Below are 25354 nucleotides of genomic sequence, written 5' to 3'. Positions count from 1 at the left end.
TCGAGAAGGAGTTCTTCAAGCTCGCTGTGAACTCGACATTTGGCAAACTAATGGAGAACATGAGACAGAGGTTCGAATTGGAGTTGGTGTGCTCCGAGAAGCGTTTTAAGGAGTTGGTGTGCTCCGAGAAGCGTTGTAAGAAGTTGGTTTGTCGTCCGTCCTTCAAGGACCGCACAATGTATGAGCCTAACATGTCTCTTGTCCACCTGAACCATGAAACCATCATTTTCGATAAGCCGATCTATGCCTGACTCGCAGTACTTTATCTATCAAAAACACTCATGTACGACTTCCACTATAATACTATGTAAGCAAAATATCAGGAAAATTTTCATCTGGCATATATGGATACAGACAGCTTTCTGTATGAGATTCAAACACAGGACTTCTACCATGATCTAAGAGCCGACCCTAAGTTCATGTCTGAATTCGACACCAGCTGCTACCCTCCTGACCATCTATGCTCTTCCCCCATCAACAAGAAAGTTGTGGGCAAATTTATAGATAATGTGGGGGAGGAGTAATGAGCGAGTTTGTCAGTCTGTGGGCCAAAATTTAAGCATACAGGTGCGGTGGCAAGGTTGAGAAGAAGGTTAAGGGCATCTAGCATTGTGTGGTCAAAAACCACATCATATTCGGTGATTACTAGGATGCCCTGCAAAACCACCGCACAAGGAGGGCAGGTGTTAGAGCCATACGGTCGAGAAAACATGTGCTGTACAGCGAATAGAGCAATAAGCTAGCCATAACGTGGGAGGATGACAAACGTTTAATCTGTGAAGACGGCATCCGCACGGTCCCCCACAGCTATATCGGAGGCGACGAATAATTTTTTTTTCTGTAAATAGTTTTTGTTGTAAATAGTTTGGTAGTTTGGTAGTTTGGTTTCTGTTTCTATTCGTCGTATAGTTTCCATTTTTTGTTTTATGGTTTTCATTTTGTTGTATAGTTTCCATTTTTGGGTATAGTTTCCGTTTTTGTTGTATAGTTTCCGTTTTAGTCGTATAGTTTATTTTTCGTTGTATAGTTTCTGTTTTTGTTGTACAGTTTCTGTTTCAGTTTATGTTTTTAATTTAATAAATAAGATTTTACCTACATATTACTTATTATTTTTTAATTGTTATAACCCATATCTCCCAAGGTACTGATACTTATAAATGTCTTAGAGAATGGTAAAATGTAATTATACGCAGGCAATCAGTCTGTTTGTAGAAATCATAGAGATAGAATTTGTACGAATATATTAATTAGGACTTGTCAGATACCCGGGTGGCAGTGACGGCAACGGTGAACTTGGTAAATACAGGCTACCGACTTGTCTCGTCTTGTCCCCCGACTTGTCTCAACTGTCTAGACTAACTCTGTCTAGACTTGTCTCGACTCGTTCCCGACTTGTCTCGACTGACTACAGAACACTTGTAGGTTATTTACTTAAGAGGTATATATAGTTAAACGAGTAATCCCCTATAAGCATACATTCACGGACTTTGACAATGAAAATTCTCGTGTGTAAGTCTGATGCGCATAAGAGTATGTATACTTTAAAGCATCATGCCACACCTCTCCAGCCAAGATGGTTGCTAGATACGCTATCTACCAACTAGGTTTTTTGAATTTGAAAATTATGCGCTCCGGTGGTAACTTTAAGAATTAAAGATGGCGACGGTGGCACGCTCTGGTAGAAACACTAGGAACTAAAGCTGGCGATGGTGGCGTCATCTGGTATCGATTATATGAACTAAAAGATGGTGCCGGTGATGCCATCTACCAACCAACTTGAGTACCAAGTTGACGCGCGATACTAGCGACATCTACCAGCCAACTTGAGAACCAAGACGGCGGCATGCGACACCTGTCTGCCGACTCCCTATCTAATATTTTAATTTGGCACCATCTGGTAGTCTGAGCTGAAATTAAAGATGGCGGTGGTATAATAACTTTAATTTCAAATGTGGCGCCTTAGGTATGCATTAAGGAAGGCAAAACCCCCCCCCTCTCTCGTTTTATCATAAACTTGCCGTCAGTACGTAGCATATATAGATTATTTATTCCACTATATCCCATCTGGTCTCCTGGTCTTGTTGGTTAGGTGCCTGCTTTCTAACCTCGATGTCCTCGAAATTTTCACGTCCCATGGATCGAATCCCAGCCTCGGCACTGAGAATATTTTAGTTAAAGAAAAAAAATAATCCCTGCTGCTACCTGGTGGCGACCAACAGAACTATATATGACATCACAAGATGGTGGCCTCCAGCAGAAAAAAACAAGATGGCGGCCATCAGCAGATAAAACAAGATGGCGGCTGATGTTTACATCGAATTTCGAAAAGTTGAAGGTCGATAAAAAATTCGAATCCAAGATGGCGGCCATGAAGAAAAGTGATTCGGTGACGTCACGATTCGAAGTTGGTGGAAATTTCTATAAATACAAAATGGCGGATGGATTAGCATAGATTGTCTAATGGATTAGCATGGATTATCACAGATTAGCATAGATTCGCATGCGGATTAGCATAGATTGGCATACAGATTAACATGGATTAGCATACAGATTAGCATATATTGGCATACGGATTAGCATGAAGTAGATGACGTCATCCAAGATGGCCACCAGATCCTGGATCCTGCACCTGTCCTTGAATCGGCATTTTCCATCTACTCGTAACTGGACACTTTTTCGTGCGTGCATGGCCACCGGAAGTGACGTAATCCAACATGGCTGATAAGCGAAGCCTTAAGGTGGCTGCCGCGGATCGCCAGATCCCCCTCCGTCCTCCGGTGCCCCCATACATACAAAATATACCTACTGTTTTCAAATATCTTGATTAGGTCTACTTCCAGTAAGAGATAATTGTTGTAATCCAAGCAGTGAACCTGAAATGTAAAACCCCGCTCTTACAGTGGCGACATTCAAAGAGAACCTGCCGGCCGACTACCGCTACTTCGAGGGAGTGGACCACAGCTTCTTCTCCGTGTTCGCTGTGTTCTTCCCAGCGGTCACGGGCATCGTGGCGGGCGCTAACCTGTCCGGGGACCTGAAGGTGGGGCCACTGGCAGTCTGTAACTCCAGCACACACCTGTACCAGTCCCCTGAAATGTCCCTTTAACTAACTCTTACTCACACTGTTACCAGTTACCAAAAAGTGACGAGTGAGCTCTGTTTAAATGATTCTTGTATAAATTTACTAGTTACAGAAAGTATGATAATTAGCAGTCACTGGTTTGTAATTTATACTTACACTTACAGACACTGATCCCATCTCCAAAAATGTATATTTGGAGAACTACTTTAATTAACTTTTGTACACATTGATATCAGTGTCAGACTGGTTGTGGTTATATTTCGTTTACTTTGTTGGCAAATGTCAACTAAGCACATTTTGCCGAAGATCTGAAATAAAAAAAATATAGTAGTACAGACCAAGGTCATATAAATAGGTCTGGTAACTTACCTTCATTCTCCGTCCACGTAGTGAAGCTCGCGGCGGCCTGCGGACTAACGGCGCTAGTTGTAGTTGAGCCCATTATTGACTGTGGTAAACAGGATTTACGAATAAAAGTGTGAATATTTTTTAAAAGTCTGTTTAGTCTTAAACTTCTGTTACAGTTTAGGATTTTTAATTTATTTGAGAGATTTTTAGGGGTTAAAGAATAGCAATAAATTGTAACTTTGCCGTAATTATCAAATAAAAGTTGGAGTGTTGAAAATGAGTACCTAATCCAAAAAAGCTGGGATCTCCCATAAGAAAGCATTTTTGAAATGTTTATTGCGTATTTAAATCAATAATATTCGTTTGCTTTACATTTAAATAATCAAGCAAGTGTCATTCTTTCAAATGTGATGTTTAATCCAGCAATCCTTTTTAATCTACGTAATATTTCAACTCTAAATTTTCCTGGAATTCAGCTTGCTATTTTTATATTTTAACTAGGCCGTTATGTAGGTATAAAAATGAAAACAAAAACAGTTTTAAGCCGTAACCTTCATTACAGCCAGGCGCAATACAAAAGCGAGGCATTCTCTCTCGCCATTTCAACTTAACTAAAAAATGAGAAAGATTTTAAGGAATTGGTACAGATTAGGCATTTACCAAGCACCCAAACGTATGAAAAAAATAGTAATCTGGGAAAAAATTTCGAAAATTGTGACATAATCAAAAATAATATATTTTAATATATTATATACGAAACTCCCATTTAAAATAATGTTAAGACTGGGTTTAACTACTACTAGCGCCGTTAGTTCGCAGGTCACCGCGTTCTTCACTAAGAGGACGAGACATCCCAAGGCAATTTATAGGAGTTTACCAGACCTACCTATATGACCGCGTGGTTTAGTGTTCAGATCATTCATCTCTCGCCAACGTAATCAATGTTCAAGCCCCACGGAGTTGAAACCAGGAATTTTCCCAGTAAGAAACGCAGTGGAAGCTGAACTGTTAGTGGTGGGTTTACTCGGACACTGCCATCATCTTCATTGAGATGCATCTGGCCTCTTATCCAACACATGTTGGTGAGTAGTATATAAATGTACCTCCGGCGCCTGGGTTCTGGGTGTGGTGTGTGTGCGTGACGGCGCCATCTTGGCTTGTGATGCGGCCATCTTGGTGTCACATTTCCTCAACATTCCTCAAAACTACTAAAGATTTCCCTATTTCGAGGTAAAGATTTCCGTTTTGAGAAAACGTTTCCCGTTTATTCCCTCGAAACTTCGAAAATTAAAAATTCGAAATGCCTCTAAATACATTTGCCTTAGAAACAATTAAATTTCTCATAACGGTTTAAATTCCCCGTCGTGAAGTCGCCAAAAGACGCCAAAGTCATGACCTTGACCCTGACCGTAAACTTGATATTTTTTAATTTTTGGCGAAAAAATTCCGAAAAGATAAAAAAAAAAGTTTACTTCAAACATCGCACTTTTCATTATGTACGCCAACTTGGTTTTCTAGAATGTTAAACTTTTCCTTATGCCCGCCATCTTGGATTCTAGAACGCTGCACTTTTCGTTACGGTTACCATCTTGGTTGTGTATGTCGTCATCGTTGCATTTTTCGTTACGGATGCAATCTTAAAAATCATTAATTACTATCAGATATTAACGGGAAAATTTTTTACATATATAAAAAATTAAAAACTAAAGTTTGATCATAAAATTTATAAGAAAAGGTACTGGGTTCGAACCCGACGAGGTCATTCTATTAAAAATGGAGACAGATCCTTCTTCCACGCTATCAGCAGACTGACCTACAACTAATGACAAGCTAGATATTACATGAGCCAGTATGACGTCAAGACGGCCATCTTGTTTTCGCCTGCTGAAGGGCGCTGATGCCATATTGTTTTCATCAGCTCGATGGCACTGCCTCCATATTAGTTAAATTTTTACCCGCTAGAGTGCAGGGATAATTTATTGCCAGGGCGTCCGCCATTTTGAAATTTGGCCGCCATCATAAACATCTACAATTTTTAAGCTAGAAATTCGAGAAAAATTAAATTAAAAAATCACTTGTTAAAATAATTATTGATTCAATCACCTCGTTTCGAGCCTTGATAAATACAAAAATAATAATTTAATTAAAATTACCAAAATAAATGACAGGTTCAAAAAAATAAGATTGTTACGAATAAAAATTTATTGCATAATGTTCACTCTACTACATGAAAACTTGTGAAAGAGCAATATAATTAACATTTGGTTCTGCATTGGCTTGAACTGACTGATTCTTAGCTCCAATCGGTTTACTGAAGACAGAGACCAGCCAGATCCTTTACTGATATAGTCTTCCTCTTCCCGACAGAGTTTCTCGATACCGTGTTAAACTGACTGATTTACGTCGCCAGAAGTGAAAAATGTAGCAGCCGATGTCTTGAAAGCACACTTCTTCTCTTGGTCCTCGAACGGATATGGTTTACCGTACACAGCCCAACCACAAGTTATATTTTAAAAATCCGCCGTACGTTGCTACTTCATCAGTAAGTTAATTGATAATGTTCTACCTGGTTTCTTCAAGATAAGTACAAATTAATTTCAACTCACTAAACGTATTTGGATAATAGTAGTCTTTCAAAATTCCAAAAAATGCTGATTTCGCCAAATGGAATCCATTATTATTTACCTGTGATGCACCAAGCTCAGTCTTGTATTAAGTTTCATGTTCAACCGTCATCGCAATCGGTTGCTGCACATCTGCTTATGTGCTTGTACCCATACGAGTCTCCAACCTAAACCGAGGAGTCGTAATGTGTGCAGGTAGTTCCACAGTAGGTGCACGGACTTTACCTTAACCGTTTTTCGCATGTCGTATCAAACTGTCAAAATGAGTAAACCAAACATGGCAGTTATCGCAGTGAAACTTCACATGAGATTGATTCTTCGTACATTTATTTCTCTCATGTCTTCGTGCATCATAGACAAATGCAAACGACACATCGCAGTAACCGCTATGATGTCTAGTCGACGAAGACGAAACTTTAAGACCCGAACCAGATACTGATGTTGCTGCAGATGTACCAATTCCTGGTGTTCCCTTATGCACATTGATGCATCTTTTTGCAGCGGAACATTTCTGCAGGGCCTTTGCATATCTTAAAGTGTATTTTCAACTTATCATTTCTGGTCAATTGCTTGCGGCACTGTTTACAGCTAAATATTTTGTGAGAAATATTATTGGCACGTTCTCTTTCTCGTGTCGTTGAGCATTATTGTTGTTAAAAAAAAAATCTTGTCTCAATAACGACATCGATGCTGGGCAGATGCCGATGCACCTTCAGTGGTCATTGTTGATGCTACTTGTACTGCAACTATTGAAATTTTCCTCAATGGCGAAAAGTAATCCATTGGGGTTTGCTCTGAAGCCAGCACTGCATTCATTAAAGTTTCTTCTGCTGATGAAACCACGCCTGTTTATGTCTCCTTTAATTTCGTCAGCTATTATGCCAACGGGATCTGCGTTAATGTCGACGTCGCTGCCATCAAGGTCCCCGATGTCGATGGTACAGAAACCATCAAGGTCTAAGTATTTGTCGTCATCAATGTCAACGGTAACTGCAACACCGTCGTCGCTGCTACCAAGAAGTTCTGTTCTGTTCTGTTAGGTTCTGTTCAATCGAGCTGGACGGCGGAACATCAACTAAATATAGTAGCCGCCTAGACTACGACTGAGATAGACAAAGCAGAAAGGGGTTTTTTACATTAAAACCCAACGACAGTGGAAAGCTGGTGCTTTAGCAAAAGTATATAAGGCTTTACAAAAAATATAATTTATTCATTATAAAAAGCCTCTCGAACGAAAATGGAACATATGACATACATTATATGACATAATTACAGGATAGCAATTGATAATAATCATGCACTCCCACGGTTTGCAAAAACAAATGAATACAATAATTCATACAATTTAAAACAAGGCAAGAGTAAAGCGGGTATGGTGGCGAAGCGTTGGAAGTAGCAAACAATAATATGGGCCGCTAGTATCAAAGCAAAAGCAAGAAAGGAATTATAATGCGGCTTGACAAGTAGTGTCCGATGCCATCGTGGCATGCCCATATAAAACTGCAGAAATATTACGCAAAGCTATGGGCAGTACTCGGCGTGAGCAAAAGAAACTCAAATCAAAATGACCTGAAGGGTCCAACATTGATAACAAATACGAAACATTTCAGTACATGGCAGAAAAACAAAAATGAATGCGCGGCCACAACGCACAAGCAAGAATAATACTTCATACTTAAATACAGATAAGTTTCACAGACGAGTACATACCTGAATGCAGTGCCACCCCCGCAGTGACAGACTTCGAGTCAGGAGACCGAGAGACTGCGACGAATAAGCTAGGGGCCGGACTATATATAGACCCGGTAAACACTCCGAAAGAGAGCCCTAGTGAGGCGGTGGGGAAGAGTGCAAAAGTGGGGGGTAGGAAGGGGAAGCTGGAGAGGGAGGGGAAAGGAGGAGTGGGGAGGGGAAAAGAGGGGAAGGAATGCTGTACAGTGCCGAAAAACGGAGCAACTGCTACAACCCCCTTCCCATAAGTTTCCCTGCCCTGAGAGCCAGAAGATCCACACAATGAAAATTTTTTATTAACGTTGAAATCGGAGACTGGTGACAGCATCGAACAGCAAGCTTCAGGATCACCGCGGAGATCAACAAGATGGCTTCGAACGTAGTCAGACGCTACGCAGGTCGAAGGACGCTGAAGAACAAGTCTTCAGTACAGTGGTAGACAACAGCCAGCGGCTGATACGGAGTAAGAGGTACAGAGATGAAGTCGGTGATCAGCCCAGAACAAGGGCTCTGAGCAGGGCGGCCCCGCGAGTCGCAACCACCCAGGCATGGGAGTGGACTCCAGCAGGGAGCACAAAGTCACAGTGCCTTAGCAGGCTGACAAAGGGGTCAGCTACGATGTCCAAGACCCGTCAAGCAAAGGCTAGGGGCAGCCATGGACTCACGGCGGTGCGAGAAGCTCTCAGCCGGAATCAACATGGTCGCTCTCCAAGACCCAGAAGCGGCGAGACAGCATCGAGCCTCCACACGACGAGGAAACCGCCAGGCAAGTTCATGGTAGCACGATGGGCAGTAGCACGATGGGCTCTCATAGGAAGGTACCACCAGTAGGAAGGAGGCGACGAACGGAAGGGCCCACGGAGACGTCTCACGGTGAGATGAAGCTGAAGATCGCTGGCGGAAGTCGGGCACAGCAAGCAAGGGTAACAAGGAAAAAAGGAAGGCGCGCCAAACTAAAAAAAAAAGAGAAAATGAGCCACAACACCATGCACAAATCCAACAAAAGACAAGCTGCAAACACAAGTTTCAAACACAAGTTCCTAGGAACACAAACACTTAACAACAGGCCAATAGGCTAATCTCATTTGAAAGGTACAATACTGCAAAAAAGCTTACAACAAACCCATAAAAATCTTTTTAACGAAAGGTTTCACCTGGGTTACGTGAGCCTTTCGGAATTTGAACTTGCGCCTCCAGCACCTTAACAAAAGGGTGTTGGCACCCAATAAATTGTCGATACAATAGGGTCCCTCATAAGGAGGAAGTAAATTCACATTTAACTGTTCGGCCAACTTAGGCAATTTAAATGTCCTGCATAGGACTAAATCCCCAATCTTAAAACCATGAGGAGCTCTAGCCTTATTATAACTGTCAGAAACAGCCTTACGGGCCTTATGAATATTACAGGAAACTGTGTCGAGTACACGTTCCAATGCCTGGGCGTCCAGGCTGGTGTCGAGGGACAGCAAGCCCCACAGGTTCAGTAAATGAACAGTAAGCTCACTGCCTAGGAACGGGATCGAGGGTGGAAAATCAGTAGCAGAATGAAGAGCAGAATTAAGTCCGATATTGATATACTCAATGTCTGAATCCCAAAGAGTCTGATCAGACCGGTAGAAGGAAATAACGATGATTTTGCAGCTCCACCATGTTGCCCTGCGGAAAATAACCTGAACTAAAAATAGGCTTAACGGCCCATTTAAAAAGAAAATTCTTATAGATAGTAGACTGAAAATACAGGGCATTGTCAGAAACAATCATACTTGGAGGACCAAACAACTTGAAAACCTGTTCCTTAATCTCCTTAACGATAGAAGCAGCCTTCATGTTTCTAAGTGGTAATAATATGACAAATTTTGTAAAAATATCTAAAAGAACAAGCAAACATACATTACCCTTCTTAGAACGTGTAAGAGGACCAAAAAATATCAATATGTAAGACATGCCAGGGGGCTACAGGAGGATCAGCAGCATACAGACCCACCTTAGAATTATGAGGCGGCTTAGAAATCTCGCAATCGAGACCAGATCGAACAAACCTCCGAACATCAGCATGAAGCTCGGGCCAAAACAGGTGTGCTGAAATTCTGCGAAAAGTTTTATCTATTCCTAGATGACCACCTAAGAAAGATGCATGGAAATAGGTTAAAACCACAGGCCTCAAGATAGCTGGAACAACAGCCTTTCGGGCTCTGCCAGAAGTTCCTGTAAAATAAAACATACCACTCTCCTCAACATAGGGAACAGCCTTCTTATCATGAAGATCTCCAAGTACCTGTTGGCAGAAGGGGTCCTGAGTCCGACATTCCTTGATATTGACTCGATATTGACTCGAATATTGATATAGGATTCACGAAAAAATTTGAAAGCAGTGATAAATTTAGAAGCATCAGATGAGTGGGGTTCCAAAGGCTCGAATTCATCGGTGCAAAACATGCGTGAAAGAGAGTCGGCAATAACATTATCTTTACCTGGAATATTATGAATGACAAACTGAAATCGTGATAACCTCAAAATCCAACGACCCAGCTTACCCAGCTGATGAGGATGAATAAAGAGCCAACTAAGGGCTCGGTTATCGGTAAATAAGTCAAACTCCCGAGTATCGAGATAAATTTGAATTTTTCTAGGCCGAATAGGCAAGCCAAGGCCTCCTTCTCGTAGACACCTAATCGCTGCTCAGACTCCGATAGCGAGCAACTAGCATAGTCAATGGGCCTAATCCGGCCTTCATCGAGGTGTCTTAGGACGACTCCAAGTGAAATGTGTGAGGCATCAACCTGAACGGCAAACCGTTTACTAAAATCGGGTAGAATGAGAACTGGGGGTGATGCCATACAAGACTTCAGCGCCCTAATAGATTTCTCTTGTTCGGGACGCCACTCAAAAACTGAATCCTTCTTATGTAAAACATTTAAGGGCGCAGATAAAGAGGCAAAATTATTAATGAACCTGGAGAAATAACCTAACATACCCAAAAAATGCTGGACTCCCTTTAAATTTACAGGCCTAGGAAACTGGATGACAGGGGCAATCTTGTCAGGATCCATAAGGAGGTTACCTTGTGAAATAACATAACCCAAGAATTTAACAGGCGTTTTACCTAATGTAACCTTCTTAGGGTTAACAGTGAGATTAGCCCCTCGTAAACGAGAAAGGACTTCAGTCAAGTGAGTAATGTTATCCTCAAAGGTGTTACTATAAACAATGTTATTATCGACATAATTAAACACATAATCATTCTTGAGATCAAATAAGACATGATCGAGGATCCGGCTCATAGCCTGACTGCCAAAACTAACACCAATAGGCACACGATTAAATTCAAAATGGCCAAAATGAGTTGAAAATGCATTATATTTGCGGCAACTAGGATCTAAAAGGCACTGGTGAAAACTTTGAATCAAGTCAATAACCGAAAAAAATCTGGCCTTACCTAGATGTTGAAGGGCAGACTCAAAAGTGTGGAGCGGATAAACATCGTCTTTAGCAATTTATTGGTACAAAGGAATGTAATTATGTACAATACGCCAGCTCGCACAGACTTTTTTACGCAATAAAATAGTAGGAGTGCAAAAATCAGATCTAGAAGGAGAAATTACACCAGCAGCTAAGAGCTTATCCACGATGTCACCCATGGCCTGTAGTTTAGGGGGAGAAACCTTGAGATATTTAGCATGGACGGGAACTTCATCCTTTAAGTAGAAATTATAGGGCAAAATGTCACAGTTTCCTAATTTAGAGGTGATAACATCCGAAAAGACGTGAACTAAATCGGCGATAGCCTGCCTTTAATTAATGCTATCGCCATCTTGACACTCAAAAATATCGGATATACTAGGCTGCGATCTTAAGGGAATCTTTACAGATGGAGCAAAGTCAAACCGGAGCTCATGCTGGCCCACATCCAGGACACAGCGTGTCTTGCTCAAAATATCTAAACCCAAAAAAAATTAGGTGAAAAGCCAGGAACGACAATAAACTTCCGTTTCCAGGAAAAATTCTTTATCTTAAAGTGAATAACCACGAACGTATTTGCGCGAAGGCACTCGCCATTCGCCGCACAAATATTAATCTGGTTTTCAGAAAATACACAAAAAGAAAAATTAGGAAATATTTCAATTAAATTCTGAAGAAATGTCTCACTAATAGCCCAGCATGTAGCAACGGTATCAATTAGGGCCGAAAAAGAACGATCGTGAGTACACACAGACAAAAAATTCAGAAAAACAGAGCTAGAGGCTTTTCTATAGAACCGACAGAAACGACCTCTTTTCCGTCCTGTCAAGGGCCTTTTTCCTGGACAATTACTTAGGTAATGACCCAATACCTTACAAGAAAAACATATACGAGCTTAACATCAACACGTGCCTGATCACAGTCCTCAGTCAAATGTCCAAACACACAACAGTTTGTTCAACGGGCGTGAGTGTATGTTGGAACAGCCTGTAATTGCTGCGCGGAATTGACAACAGCGCCCCCCAGTGAAACGCCCACGCTGCTGCGTAGTCCTAGGAGGCGGGGCGGACTGACGGCCACCGGGAGACATTACACTAGCCGCATGGCCCAAGCGCACACACGGCTGCATAGTCTCAAGAGGCGGGGCAGACTGACGGCCATCGGGAGGAATTACACTAGCCGCCCCGCCCGCGGGAAAGTACGGACGCGAGCCGCTGTCAAACCTACGTGGTGGCGAACGCCGCACACGTGAGTTGTCATGAAAGCGAGGCGAAAAAGAAGAATGCTGAAGACTATTATCTCCACACATGCGTAAAATACTAGAGTCAGCATAGTGTGCATCACTGCCACGAAAATCTGAGGTAGCCTGTAAGCTGTGAAATCCCGTGTCACGAACATGTGACGCCGACGTAGACCTGGGGGGAGGCAAGAACTCAGCCCTTATATTCATACACCGCTTATAACCGGGCTTCTACCTCACTACCACATGCACACAAAGCATCAAAGGTGGTAGGTGGAGCTAACATATCACAGTGGGTGAACACACGAGGCGCAAAGTTGCCTAAAATAAGCTGTACTAACTCAGGCTCAGCGATATCAATTTCCAAAACATCGGCATAGGTGACAACCTCATCAAAATAATGAGTAACTGACTCATTAGGATGCTGAAACCTGAAAATCAAATCGCGCTTACACATGCCCATGACGCGCGGCGGACACACAGAATGAAGTACCGACATCTTAAATGTATGGAAATCTACCTTCTGTACGATAGCCTCTGTTAACATAGACACATAAACGCCAGTATACTTACTAAGCAGAGCCTTCATAAAGGCGCCAGCTGACACCAGATTCAATTTAGCGAGGCACTCAGCCTGTAAAAAAAAATCTAGAATAGGCCTGTGCTTACTACCACTCAACACAGGAAGGGATTTGAGAACAGAGAAAAACTATTTTTGGGAAAAGGAATTATCGGGAGCTGGCCTTACTTCCAGTTTAGCCTGCGCCATCGGAACACCAGACCAGATGTCACTGACCTCACGTATGAACTGAACGAGCCGGGCGCGCATGTCGGCCACGGTGTCGCTTGCTGCGGCAGGCAGCTGGTTCTCCTCGAGATAACGAATCAGGTCGTCGCGTTGAAGCCGGTAGATCCAACTGACTCCCGAGCCGCTCATGGTCATGAAAAACACAAACAAATAACACAGCAAAACCACTGCCGAAGCAGAGTAGCGCAGAAGTTGTAGCCGCCTAGACTACGACTGAGAAAGACAAAGCAGGGAGGGGGGGTTTACATTAAAACCCAACGACAGTGGAAAGCTGGTGCTTTAGCAAAAGTATATAAGACTTTACAAAAAATATAATTTATTCATAATAAAATGCCTCTAGAGCGAAAATGGAACATATGGCATACATTATATGACATAATTACAGGATAGCAATTTATAATAATCATGCGCTCCTCATGCGCTCCCGCGGGGTACAAAAACGAATGAATACAATTATTCATACAATTTAAAACAATTCAAGAGTAAAGCGGGCATGGTGGCGAAGTGTTGGAAGTAGCAAACAATAATATGGGCCGCTAGGCTCAAAGCAAAAGCGAGAAGGAAATTTTAATGCAGCTTGACAAGTAGTGTCCAATGCCATCGTGGCATGCCCATATACAACTGCAGAAATATTACGCAAAGCTACGGGCAGTACTCGGTGCGAGCAAAAGAAACTCAAATCAAAATGACCTGAAGGGTCCAACATTGATAACAAATACGAAACATTACAGTACATGGCAGAAATACAAAAATGAAGGCGTGACCACAACGCACAGGCAAGAATAATACTTCATACTTAAATACAGATGCTAAGTTTCACAGACGAGTGCATACCAGAATGCAGCGCCACCCCCGCAGTGACAGCCTTCGAGTCAGGAGACAGAGAGACTGTACGAATAAGCTAGGGGCCGGAGTATATATAGACCCGGTAAACCACTCGTCAGATAGCGCTGGTGAGGCGGCGGGGAAGGGAGGAAGAAGGGGGATAGGAAGGGCTAGTTGGAGAGGGAGAGGAAAGGTGGTGAGGGGAGCGGAAGGGAGGGGGAGGAATGCTGTACAGTGCCGGTAAACGGAGCAACTGCTTCAATATCAGTTAATGTAATAAAAAGAGAGTCGATTCGTACTGCGCAGCTGTCAGAGGGGTCTGAGGGCCCTGTCTTATGGGACTCGCTTATATACCCACGACCACAGGCATAAAATGCAAGTCAGTACACAATCCATTTACATTAATACGCGAGTAAAACAACATTAAAAAAAGGAAGCACACTAAAAAAAAGCACAATCAACGAACATGATGCACAATCAGAAGCTCAATCAATTAAAAGGAAGCACAAATATAAACACAATCGACAAAAGAAAAATACACACTATACACACAGGACACGCAATGGACACACTGTACACACACAGGACACACAATGAACAGGCCACGAACACGCAAAGAACACACAGTACACACATGACATGGAATGAACACACAGGACACATACAGGATACACAATGAACACATAACGAACATGCAATACACACACAGGGTACATAATGGACACACATGACACTAAATAGATACACAGTATGCACACAAGACATGCAATGGATACCAAATGGACATGTAATGAACATGCAACGAACATGCAAAACACACACAGGACATGCAATGAACACACAATACACACACTGGACACGTATTTGACAAAAAGGAAGCACATTTGAACCAAAATTCAACTTGGTATGATATGTTTTCACCACAGGGTTACGTTCTCGCCACGACATAGGTTCCGGCCACAGGGATACATTATCGCCACAGGGATACGTTATCGCCACAGGGATACGATCTTGCCACATTGATTAAATCTCACCACATGGATACGATCTCGCCACAGGGGTACGATCTCGCCACAGAGATGCGATCGATCACAGTATACGATAGAATATAGCTCCAAAAGCTCCAGTGACATTCGACTACAAGATTAACAGGATAAGAGGCTACAAGGCTACGATTCTAAAAGGTTCCAAGTGGCTACGAAGTTACAATATTGAAAGACTATATAGGCTACGAGATTACGAGGCTACGAGACTACGATGACTTAGAGGCAATGGGACTATGAAACTACGAGTCTACGAGGCTCCAACTAACTACGACACTACAAGGCTACAAAACTACGAGGCTACGTGGTAACAGGCTACGAGATAACAGGGCTGGATGTTTCTTTGCTACGAAGCTACGAGTCTATGAGACTACAAGGTTAAGAGGCTACATGGCAACAAAGGCTACGAGAATACGAGTCTACAAGGCTGCAACTGGCTACAATAGCTACTTTAGCAGCGAGAGTTAATTTATCTCATGCAAATAATTTGTTGCAAGTAGTACCGATTTTTGCCAAACATATGTCATGTGTTGTGTTGAGGTAAATATATTTTTGGTTATGTGGGATGCGGGAAGCTCATTCACGATCGCAAGAGGAGGGCTTCGATAGAGCTCAAGGTGAAGGAAATTCGTCTTACATATCAATGTTTCTTGGCTATCTCAAGTCATAGTAATCGTCTAAGTAGTGAATCTTTTCGTTTGAAATGTTGTACAGACCCTCTATTTCCATGAGGTATGCGGAATGCTCACTCACGATTGCAAGAGAAGAAGGGCTTCTCCAGACACCAATGAGATGGATGTTCGTCTTGCATGATAGTGATTTTCAGCCATCTTAAAGCATATTATTTGACGGAGTAATGAATTTTTTTTTGTTTGAATTCCACCTGATAAAATTATTACAAGTGCTTAAAAAAATGTAATAACTAAATGTAACTTTGAATAAAATCGCATTTCTCATTAAGTAAAAAAAAACCATGCAGAGATTGATTTCTCAGAAATAACCAGAAGCACTTGTAGAAAATCAGCAGATAACTAGGAGTACACGAAGAAAACCAACAGGTACACCGCCATGAATGGCCAGAAGAACTTGAGAAATAACAAAATATTGGCACGAATAATCAGGAGTACAAGGATAAAACTAACACATGTTTTCCTAAATCAAGATCAGTGAATCACAAATTAAAAATAAAAACATACAAAAAAAGCTTCTGCCGGCTTGTAAACATCTCCTTTGTTCAGCAAGGACAGAGTTATAGCACAAGCCAGAATTTTTTTTTTGTTATTACAGAATTAGAGTTATTACAGAATTTCGACTGAAAAGTGGTCTGTTTTGATATAGTGGGAAAAAACAGCTCTCGAGCCCTCACAAAGCCATGCTTTTTAAAGTTATTATTCTATATAAAAAAAATGGTACGCTGGACAAAATTTCAACGATTATAAATTTATATTTGAAATAACGGATCAAATGCACTAACACATGGGTAAACAAATTACTGGAAAGATTAAATGTTGCTGACAGTAACGATGGCAGTACAAGATTAGAACTTCGAGATGGACTATGATGATCCCTATAAACCAGACCCACTAAAATGTTGCTTGTTCCTTTTAACCATAGTCAACTGTTTAAATTCATGAGTTTTAAAGGTTTCATGATGTTTGGGAACAGTGGCAGCTGGTGCCTTTTGAAAATGGGGGTTCACAGCATTGGGCTCTTTATATAAAGAATCACCTACCCCTTCCCCCTTCCATTTGAAGCGTGGGGTCCGGGGGCCTCCCCGTGGAAAAAAAAAGTTGGTTTTTAAGGTGTAAAATGGTGCATTTTGGGCATTTTAAATCACATTAATACCAACAATTTTCCAAGTTATTGTGGAGCGAAATAAAGTTTTTAACTCCAAAATAGCCACCGGATATGCAACTCACACTGATAATATAGCAAATGTTAAATTATGCAGAGTGAAGTCTTTCTGAATAAATACAAATATTACCATAAAATGTAAAGTACACAAAATTCTGATACAGTTTGCCAGCAAGAGTGTTATTGATGTGACCAGTTTTAAATAAGGTCTATCATTTTATCTATTGTGTTGTTGGTAATTATATATAAATAGATATATTATATTTAAAGCAGCATTACATTGACAATTTTTAAATACAGTATTGACTTACAAAATTTGAAGTACCTACCGGTAGTTTATACTTTTCCTTTGAACTTACTTTCCTTTAGCACTAAAATATAATTACAGTAGTACAATAGTAGTATAAACATATGGTATTCACAAATATAATTTAATTTTTAATCTTTTCCTTTGACAGAACTTTCTTTGAGCATCACTATATACACCTTAACTTGAAACGAATCTGAAAGATTCACTATAAAATGAGCTGAACCATTCATTTCGCCTAAAAATGAAGTTGATCAATTTACGAACTCTGGTTTTAACAACATAGGAAAACATAATGTAAGGATATTATTTAGAATAGTATTTAAATTTAAATGCTTAAGTGCAGTTCTTATAAACTAAATCTATCCTATGTTTTTAAGAAGAAAATAATTCAATGACCATGTCATTAAAATTTGGTATTTTGTTTATCATGTCCTTTTCTATTGAAAGCATGGCTAACACACGGAGTCTGTCTTCACACATTGTACTTCTTAAAAATATTTTTATCCTCTTCAGGGTTGAGAAACATCGTTCAGCTTCAGCTGTAGTCATCGGAACAGTTGAAATAATAAGTAACAATTTGTGTGTTTCCGTAAACGTGGTCTGTAAATTGTTTTCAAGGACAAACTGCAGAAGACTAGCTGATCCATCCATATCTCGGAAGTCGTGTCGCTTGTAAATTACTGCTAGCTCAGTTTTCAAACGAGCCTTATCTAAGAAAGGATACGTATTTGGTTGTTTGTTCAAGAAGATGAACAGGAAATTGCTTATCATATTCCTGGAAGTTTTGGGAATCGAAAAGTCATACCGCAGAATAATATGTCGTGAAAGAAAACCTCTCCTTTACTTGATTAGTAATCACATCACATACTTCCTTGGCTGCAACAGTTCTATTTACATGAACATCTTCCACTTTCTTTTTTTTAGAATGCTGCTCTGGCACCGACATTTCAGCTCGCATTCCCACTTTATCCATATTCTCTCTTTCTTTCTCAAATGAAAGCCGAAAACTGTCAACATGTTTCCTGACTTTATCGGCATCGATGCTCCTTTTTTGTAGCTGATTAAACAAAATGTCTACGTGCGGCATTATATTGTGAAAAACTGTCAGCCAAAATACAAACACTGGATCATTCAACATGCGCCTAATAGCTCCCGACTGGTTGATTGTTGTTGACTGCTTGCATGATGACTCAATTTCGTTCATGCATTCAATCAGTTGTTTTCTGTACTCGTATACACCGTGTTAACAGTAAGACTCTTAAAATTCCATCTTGTAGAAGAAGCACGAGAAATTCTCCTGCCAACAACGCCATCAAGAACAGAAATTCTCTGTGGTAAGTGGCAAAAGAAGTTAGTCATATCACTCAAATTGGAAAAGAATACACGGATTTGTTGGTTTTGGCTTGTAGATTGTGCCACAATTAAATTCAACTGATGCGCATAACAATGCACGTAATTTGCATATATATATAATTTTGTTGAATAATGGCCTGAACACCATTGTGATGCCCACTCATTACACTAGCCCCATCATAACTCTGAGATACCAATTTCTCGGGTTTGTCAACAATACTTTCCAAAACAATGCGAATACATTCTGCGATTGACGCAGCATCATGTCCTGGAGGATTTACAAACTTCCAGAATCGTTATACTGCTTTCCCGTTAGGTAACACATAGCGAAAAGCAATAACCAATTGGAATAAAGATGATATGTCTGTCGTTTCGTCTGCAATCACTGAAACAAAACTTGCACATGAAATTTCTTTTTTGGTGTATTCTTGGCAGACTTTAAGCATACAATCTAGCAAATCGTTTTGGATTTCTTTACAAGTCCCTTTGAAAACAGTGGCATTTGCAAGGTGGTCTTTCAAAGATTTGTCTAACTCTGCTGAAAAATTAACTAACCCTCTAAAAATTGAGGATTAGCAGATTCTTGTGTCTCGTCGTGACCTCGCAGTGCGAGTTCAAACGCCCCGCAAAAGTTTATACAATCTATAATTTTAGACAAGACATAAAGATTTTTTGTAACTTGCTCGTTATGTTGTTTAATGTTCAAACGGTAGGCACAATCAAGTTGTTGGCGAATGTCTAATTTCCCCAAAAGATGAAACTCCAGGACGGAATACAAATGTGTTTCTGCACTCTTATGCTTCTTTATTTTTTGACTTAAGTGAGACAAATCTGAGACGCCAAAACTTACCCAACTAGATTTATCACTTCGTTTCGCGAAGAGCAGGCAGGAAAAACAATAGAGTCGGTTGGTTTCTTCGCATCCACAGATCCACGAGTTTTTCTCATAAATGTCCGGCTTCAATTCTCTCCTGAACTCCCTATGTTTTGACTTAGTCACTTGCACTATAGTAAGTTTAGGCATTGGCCTGACTGCTTGTTTTATTTCGATTTTCCTTTCCAATGACAAATTAGAGAACACCAGTGTTTTTATGTCCGAGACTGTTAACTTACTCAAGGCCATAATGAGTAACTTAACTTAGTAGTTAAAACAAACTTTTTAAACGACGCACTAAACGCACTAAAGTAGAACAATAACACGTGACAAACAGCGCCGTCATCATTCTCGAAGATCGAGCTAAAATGGGAGAAACAGGACAAGAAATGTCGCGCCGCGCACGACTGGACTGTGCTCCTAGGCTGGCTTATGGTGAGTTTCCCCCCCCCCCCCCCCACTGAAAGCTCCGAGCCAAGCGGCGCGCCGTCGCGTCGCTCGCCTAGCCACCATCGCACGTGCGATCCCAGCAAGCTGTGCTTACTCTATAGCGACGGTTTCGGAAAATATTGCTAATGGTTATAAGACCAAATGGGTTGCATTTATTTATTATTCGATTTGTATGATATTTAAGTATTACAGTAGGCGCCTATTTAAATGAGGCGAGGGGTTCACGTGCGAGTGTGCTCTAATGCAATAACTGCCACTGTTTGGGAAACTGATACTATCAAAGCTTTTTTCACAGTCTTCTAAATTTATGAATTTAATTAATTATATAGATCGACATTTCTGGGTTTCGTATCTTATAAAATCACTTCTTTCAACTTTGTTATGTATAAACATTGTACTGTATAACATGCGTTTATTTGTTACAGGATCCTAGCAGTGCCATACCGATAGGCACTCTGCTGGCGATCCTGGTGACGTTCGTGTCGTACGTGGGGTACGCCTTCATGATGGGCTCGTGCATGCTGAGAGACGCCAGCGGCAACGTGACCGAGTACCTGCAGGTCCGGTCAGAGGGCACGGACTATCTATACAGCTCCTTCAGCAACTGCACCACGAGGTCCTGCCGATACGGACTCCAAAACGACAACCAGGTAACTGGTTCTCTTGTAGATTCTGAATTATGCAGAATTCTGCATTCATTTTAGGTTTACCATCCTTCATCACTAACTTAATGATCGCGTAACGCTGTAGGATCTTTGCTAACCTGTGCATCCTAGCATTGCGACCGAGTCCGTAGCGCAATTATGTTTGTATGCGTTTACAGTGAAACATTTTCATTGCTCTTTGCTAACCTGTTCCTCCTAGCATTGCTGCCGAGTCCGTGGCGTAAAAATAATATTTGGCTACATTTTTGACTAAATTCTGTACATCATTGGTGAGATAAATATCTTAAATTTATGATTCTATTTGTTAATTGATTTGTATAATTCCGTGTATGGATGATTATTTGTTTGACCATTATATTCCCTTATGTCGGTCTGTGTTTGAATGAATAATGTCATAAGGTTGATGAATGTTTTTTTTATTTTTTTTGTTTTCACATTTATATTCAATAAAGTAAGAAATACATATTTTATTGTTCAATATATCTTCACGCGACCAACTGTATGTGACTATTTAACGATCAAGTATTACAAGTCAAGTGAAAGTGTATATTGAATAAATCAATACCAAGGAAGATTATTGAATCATCTGAAACAATTAATGCACAATTTTATTTTTCAAGAGGTTTTTCATTAAAAAACAATTTTTTTTAAATTTGTTTTATCATTTTATATAAATGTATAAACTATATAAAATAAACTGAATTTTTAATAAACATTTCGTGTATGTTAAATTAAAGTGTTCGTCATATTCATCATTTTTCTACGAATGCCTTAGGTACCTTACAGGTAACTTAAATTATGTAAGAAATTAAATATCAAATTCTATTTCTATTAAATGTTTTTTGACATTACAACATCTAATAAATCGATGAACGCCGGCAGCACGCATAAAAAAAAATTGGTTGTCTGTAAAGTCGGTTAACGGACGATAGTTTAAAGTGACGTCATAAAAAAACATTGATGAAATGGTTGCATACTTTTATGAATAAAATTGAATAATATTAATTTTAATAATAAAATAATAAATACTTGAAAATATACCAGTAATCAGATTTTTAAAATGCAAGAATAATTAAACTTTATTGCCGAAATTCTTGTTGTAATAAGCAATGAAAACCACATTTTTTCACTTCACTTTATAAACAGTCGACGAAACAGTTCACGTGTAGATGACTTGTAATTAATTTTAAAAACTGGCGTTTAGCTATAAAGTTTAAATATAATTATGAACAAGTTTTCATATAAATAAACTATAATCAAATATCTAACATAACCTATTATTACTGCACTCTCCGTCAGATGCTACTTTTTTTATTAATAAAATAATAAATACTTGAAATTATACTAGTGATCAGATTTTTAAAATGCAAGAATATTTAACCTTTATTGCCGAAATTGTTGTTGTATTAAGCAATGAAAACCACATTAACTTTTGACTTCACTTTATGAACAGTCGACGAAAAAGTTCAAGTCTAGATTTCTTGTAATTAATTTTAAAAAATGGTGTTTAGCTATAAAGTTTAAATATAATTATCAACAAGTTTTCATTTAAATAAAATGTAATCAAATATCTATCATAAATTATATGAATCACCAAAATTCTTTAGTCAATTGTAACATAACCTATTATTACTGCACTCGCCGTGCCTGGTTCCCGCGAAGCGGATACATATCGCGTTTCATTCGGTTTGCGTCCGTCACCGTAGATAGAAAAACCCGCCTTCCGACCAAATAGGGAGGGGGTACCGTTCCCGACTCACTCTGGGTAACTATAAATAAAAAAAAAGGAAACCTCAAATACGTAATAAGCTCTAACAAATATACCCATGTGGTCGAGCAAAAAATAGGACTATATTCACACAAATTTAAGTTTAGTCTTTGGCAAGAAATAATGAAAAAGCAGGGTAATACTAAGCAAAGTCTTAATAAATCTATATTCATTTCCAAGCTTCATATAAAATTGCAAGTGAACGGGAATAGCAGTTACTGGCTTGTAATAGAACATTTATATTTGCGGATATATAAAGAAAAATGATAATCATTATGTATTATAAGTTAGCGCTGAATAAAAAAAGTAAACCTACTGATGCCATATGAATACATAAGGCAAAAAACAGGTAAATATGTACAGTCGCGATAGATGCCAAAAAAAAATGCTAAAAATCTGAAAACACTTTTATTCTGTGCTCTTTCACTTCCTCTTTTCAAATCAACCGGCGGAGATAAGAAATTCCAACTACTTTCGGAGATATCGAATTTTTTAATTTTCATCACAATACCTGCGTATTCATGAGGAAAAAAATGCTAACAATCCGAAAATACTTTTATTCTATGCTCTTTCACTTCCTCTTTTCAAATCAACCGGCGGAGCTAAATTTCAAATACTTTATGAGATATCGAATTTTTAAATTTAGCAATACAACGCCCGTTTAACCCTTTGAACCTCGCCATTTTTTATTTTGACGTGTGTTAGTGAATGCGTAATAAATAAAATGGTCGATTAGGTTAGGTCAGTTACATTATAAATACTTTCAAACTAAGCGGACATTAAAAATAATGTGAATTTAATTTAATGGTTCTTTAGTTTTAAATTATTTATAATGTAACTGACCTGACCTAACAAAACCCGGACAAATGATGAACATTAACAACTCACGTAATTTTTTTTTTACTTATTACTTGCGCAACAATATCCAAATAAAAAAATAATACTTTAAAATTAGAAACGTTAAAAACTCACCTAAGTTGGAGGCGGGTACATTTCCTTTGCCACTATAAGGAAATGATGTAGTCGTTCACGGCAGAAGTTGACCGATTAATTAAACATCGTATTGAACAATAAATGAATAAATAATCACGTATTGGTTCATTTGAATACTGACCAATCACGGAATAAATAATCACCTATTGGTTAATTTGAATACTGGCCAATCACGGAACAGTCACGTAACAAAATTGTCCAATAAGAAACATGATACTCGTAAACAAGAAACTTTATTATCTATGACAAGAAACAATGGTGATCGCTGCATACTACGCAGGTATTGTGATGAAAATTAAAAAATTCGATATCTCCTAAAGTATTTGGAATTTCTTACCTCCGCCGGTTGATTTGAAAAGAGGAAGTGAAAGAGCACAGAATAAAAGTATTTTCAGATTTTTAGCATTTTTTTTGGCATCTACCGCGACTCTACATATGATGAAATTTAAAAATTCGATATCTCCTAAAGTAGTTGGAATTTGTTACCTCCGCCAGTTGATTTGAAAAGAGGAAGTGAAAGGGCACAGAACAAAAGTATTTTCCGATTTTTAGCATTTTTTTTGGCATCTACCGCGACTGTACATATTTACCAAAAAAAAAAAAAAACACACACGTACACACACACACACACACATATATATATATATATATATATATATATATATATATATATATATATATATATATATATATATATATTACGAAAGTTCAAGTGTCCTGCTGGGGGCCGGATTTAAATGTTCTCACACGCGGATAAACAGTTTCTCGTCTTCCGGGTTGTAAACGATCAGCTGTTAGATGTGACCTACACGAACAATTGACAGCACAGTCAAAAGCGCCGGGTGTTGCCACACAATACTCCGGGGGGACGTCACTCAAAAATTCAAAGTTTACATTACAAATAATCTTGACGTAAAGTCATACAAACTTGCGGCTGCACTCAAAATTACTCAACACCATATTTGGGAGTGTAGACTCGTTATATTTTCAGCATATTTAACAAGTAAGTCTAATCAGCACAAGCGAACTGTAATCGTGCTTCATAGATGAGAGCTCATTCCAAATATATGTTTCTTACGAAAATTATTTTCTTGTCCAAAATCCGGAAAGTAACTACGAGTCGCCTCTTTACCTTATAGTAGTTCTTGATGGCGTGGCAGCTCATTTTGCACCCGTGCAATGCACAGCCCCATGTCTGCTAAACCGGCAGGGACTGCCCGGTGCAGAGTCGAAGCGGTTTCGCTTGTCTCGCGGTGGAGCTCCTCAACACGTCCACGCGCGGCGACTCGCAGTCCAACACTCACGTGGGGCACAGTTCACACCTCCGCCGACTCAGGCGCTGGTGACGTCAGCCGCAAAGCGAAGTTACCGCTCCCAGTAGCCGGCCATAGAAACAAAACCGATATATACAATATTTACGAAACTTGAAAGAAACCAAACAAGAATAACCAATAAAAAAAATAATCACAATAAATAAATAAATAATTAAATAAACACAGCGACTGACTTTTACAAAATAAAAGGGTAATTTAAAATGGAAATAAATCCGTAAAATCAATTAAGCCAAAATAAAATAATATAAATGTGGCCTGGTGGCCACAACCACCCTAACAAACAAAGCTTTGATAGATAAAAAATAGCTAAAGATAATCACCAAAGTGATAGGTGAGAAAAACATTACGTTAACAAAATTTAGTAACTAAAATTAAGTTTTGCTTAGCTCACAAGAGACCTAGAAAAAACATTACAAATAGAAAAAAGGTAAAATTAATAAAAGATAAAAGAGTTGAAATCTCTAACATCACAAAACACATCAAAGTTATGACTAGATAGCACTACAAATATGTACATAACAGCAGGTAAATCTTAAAAGCTAAGACAAAAAAAAAATCCAAATTTTAGTAGATCAGTCCAAAAACAAAATGTT

At 39.4% G+C, this 25354-nt stretch overlaps 1 protein-coding gene and 1 long non-coding RNA gene across 3 annotated transcripts in view; one reads left to right on the top strand and one right to left on the bottom strand.

Annotated features, from left to right (window-relative positions):
* Positions 1-25354, top strand: part of LOC134527159 (bumetanide-sensitive sodium-(potassium)-chloride cotransporter-like) — a 940416-nt gene that overhangs the window by 376417 nt on the left and 538645 nt on the right. For both annotated transcript variants that reach the window (XM_063359554.1, XM_063359556.1), the window contains exons 8-9: positions 2901-3040; positions 20427-20651. In XM_063359554.1, the coding sequence (XP_063215624.1) occupies positions 2901-3040; positions 20427-20651 (365 nt within the window). The remainder of the gene's footprint in view (positions 1-2900; positions 3041-20426; positions 20652-25354) is intronic.
* Positions 1-25354, bottom strand: part of LOC134527161 (uncharacterized) — a 264791-nt gene that overhangs the window by 136704 nt on the left and 102733 nt on the right. The gene's annotated exons all lie outside the window — the stretch shown is intronic.

The sequence above is a fragment of the Bacillus rossius genome, chromosome 1 (genome assembly GCF_032445375.1).
Source record: "Bacillus rossius redtenbacheri isolate Brsri chromosome 1, Brsri_v3, whole genome shotgun sequence".
Lineage (NCBI taxonomy): Eukaryota > Metazoa > Arthropoda > Insecta > Phasmatodea > Bacillidae > Bacillus > Bacillus rossius.
This window is presented reverse-complemented; position numbering and strand designations above follow the sequence as displayed.